A 2,467-nucleotide genomic window follows, 5' to 3' on the forward strand; every position below is an offset into this window, starting at 1 on the left:
ACACACACACACACACCCCTTTGTAACCCTCTTTGACCCTGGAGGAAGAAAGGGTTGTAGGTGCCGAGGACTTCTGATTGGCAATGAGAACTTCCATGAGATTCATTTGAGCTTCAGAGACAATTCCAGAGTCCAGAATCTAACGAGATGCTGTGGAATGCCTTCCCCTTTCACTGGGATAAACCAAACGACCGTGCCACCTTGTTTCTTCTGTGGTCCCGGCGGCCACAAACACATATTGGGCTCTACTGTGAGCGCTCCCGGGAACCCTGGTGGGTTATTAACCACAGGGTCAGCAGTTGCTGCTCTGAGGGAGAACGACTTGATTTTCTATTCCTGTAAAGAGGAACAGGTCCGGAAACCCACAGGGGCAGTTCTACCCTGTCCTATAGGGTTGCTATGAGTCTCAATCGATTTGATATTTCTCTAATCTAAGATGCAGACTGCCACACCCTTCTTGCTCAGAGCTGCTGATGGGCTTGAACCACCGACCTCTGGGTTAGCAGCCAGACACTTAACCACAGATCTCTAAAGCAGCAGTTCTCAACCTTCCTAATGCCTCAACCTTTTCATCCAGTTCCTCATGTTGTGGGGACCCCAACCATAAAGTTATTTTCGTTGCTACTTCATGACTGTAATTGTGCTACTGTGATGAATCGGGCGACCCCTGTGAAAGGGTCATTCGACCCCGGAAGGGGCCGTGACCCACCGGTTGAGAACCGCTGCTCTAAAGCCTGCAGCCTAGGAAATGGCTTACAACAACAACTACAAGGCAGCAGGCAGGGTCCTGACCCTTTATTTACATCTGAGGAACTGGGTGAGAGAGATGAGTAACTGGCCCAGGGTTGCCGCGGTCACACAGCAAGCTGCGAGCTCTGTGTGACCCCGGGATTGGTCTGGGAGGCAAGTCCCTGGCCATGCACAGAAGGAAGGAATCTTCCCAGGAAGGACTGGGGAGAGGGAGGCCACTCCGATGTCTCTCCTCAGATCATCACGTACCGGGACTACTTGCCCCTCGTGCTGGGGCCAGAGGCCAAGAGGAAGTACCTCCCCCGGTACCGCTGCTACAACGACTCAGTGGACCCACGCATCGCCAACGTCTTCACCAACGCCTTCCGCTACGGCCACACCCTCATCCAACCCTTCATGTTCCGCCTGGACAACCGGTACCAGCCCATCAGCCGAGTCCCACTTAGCGAGGTCTTTTTTGCCAGCTGGAGGGTGGTCCTGGAAGGTGAGCTTGGCAGGGCCAGGAGAAAGGACCGTGGGCATCCGAGGGAGTGTGGGGTGGGCTGGGCTGTGGGGAGAACTGGGAAGAAACCCTCTTTCCTTCAGCCTCTGAGGATCTCCCCTGAATTTGCTTTCTAACCTTGGAATCAAGGGCTCCTTAGAGTGGGGATGGAGCTGGCTCTTCTACGGAGCCGCTTCCTTCCTGTGTGCTCGCATTCTCTGGGGAGCCAGCTGGTCAGACACGGGAAGTCCCAGCGAGCCAGCTGGTCAGACAAGGGAGTCCTAGCCTTGAGTCTGAAAGGCCTGGTTCCCTGGGACCTGGACGCCCTGGAACCTGCGTGGGCGGGGCCTCCGCAGCCCCTGGAGCTGCACCTGTCCAGCCCTCTTCTCTGATCCCCACTCCTGGCCTGGACTTGCCCCCACTCCAACTGGAGTTCTGGTCCCGAGCCAGGCCCTACCTTACCCTTGCCTGTCTCGCCCCCAGGCGGCATAGACCCCATCCTCCGGGGCCTGATGGCCACCCCTGCCAAGCTCAACCGCCAGAACCAAATCGTGGTGGATGAGATCCGGGAGCGGCTCTTCAAGCAGGTCATGAGGATCGGGCTGGACCTACCCGCTCTGAACATGCAGCGCAGCCGGGACCACGGCCTCCCAGGTGTGGGACAGTGGGAATCCCCACCCTCCCTCCCTGTGACACCTCCCACCGGGGTCCCTGCCTTTCTCAGTGCTCCCTGCTGACCCCAGACTTTCCACTCACCGGAGCACCTTGCTCTCGGCCCCCACCTCTCCCTGGGCCCACTGGGCCAGCTCCTCCTGAAGACAGTGTTGCTGTTGCTGCACCCGTCAAACATGGAACGCCATGGTAACAGCCACAAGCCCCTACACAGCCAGGCAGCCCTGTCTCCACCCCTTCCTTTTGCTTCATTTTATGTGAACTCTGGGGGGCGATCCTATCACCTCCGTGTTGCTCATGAGGAACGTGAGCTTTCCAGTGATTCAGCACCTGCCCAGGTTCTCCTGGCCAAGCCAGCGGCAGAGCTGAGGTGCGGACACACACCCAGCCTGATCCCGCCCCATAGACACACATCCAGTCTGCCCCTGCCCCGTGGACACACACCCAGCCTGCCCCTGCCCCGTGGACACACACCCAGCCTGCCCCTGCCCTGTGGACACACACCCAGCCTGATCCTGCCCTGTGGACACACATCCAGTCTGCCCCTACCCCATGGACACACAC

The 2,467-nt window shown here is 58.2% G+C and overlaps 1 protein-coding gene across 1 annotated transcript in view; it reads left to right on the forward strand.

Annotated features, from left to right (window-relative positions):
- The window catches only part of MPO (myeloperoxidase), a 13,519-nt gene that overhangs the window by 8,201 nt on the left and 2,851 nt on the right, over positions 1 to 2,467 (forward strand). Inside the window, exons 10-11 of the mRNA XM_013005760.3 lie at positions 988 to 1,234; positions 1,715 to 1,895. Of these exons, the coding sequence (XP_012861214.2) occupies positions 988 to 1,234; positions 1,715 to 1,895 (428 nt within the window). The remainder of the gene's footprint in view (positions 1 to 987; positions 1,235 to 1,714; positions 1,896 to 2,467) is intronic.

This window comes from Echinops telfairi, unplaced genomic scaffold, assembly GCF_000313985.2.
Source record: "Echinops telfairi isolate 266 unplaced genomic scaffold, ASM31398v2 ScPeMD7_7458;HRSCAF=8496, whole genome shotgun sequence".
In the NCBI taxonomy this organism is placed as follows: Eukaryota; Metazoa; Chordata; class Mammalia; order Afrosoricida; family Tenrecidae; genus Echinops; species Echinops telfairi.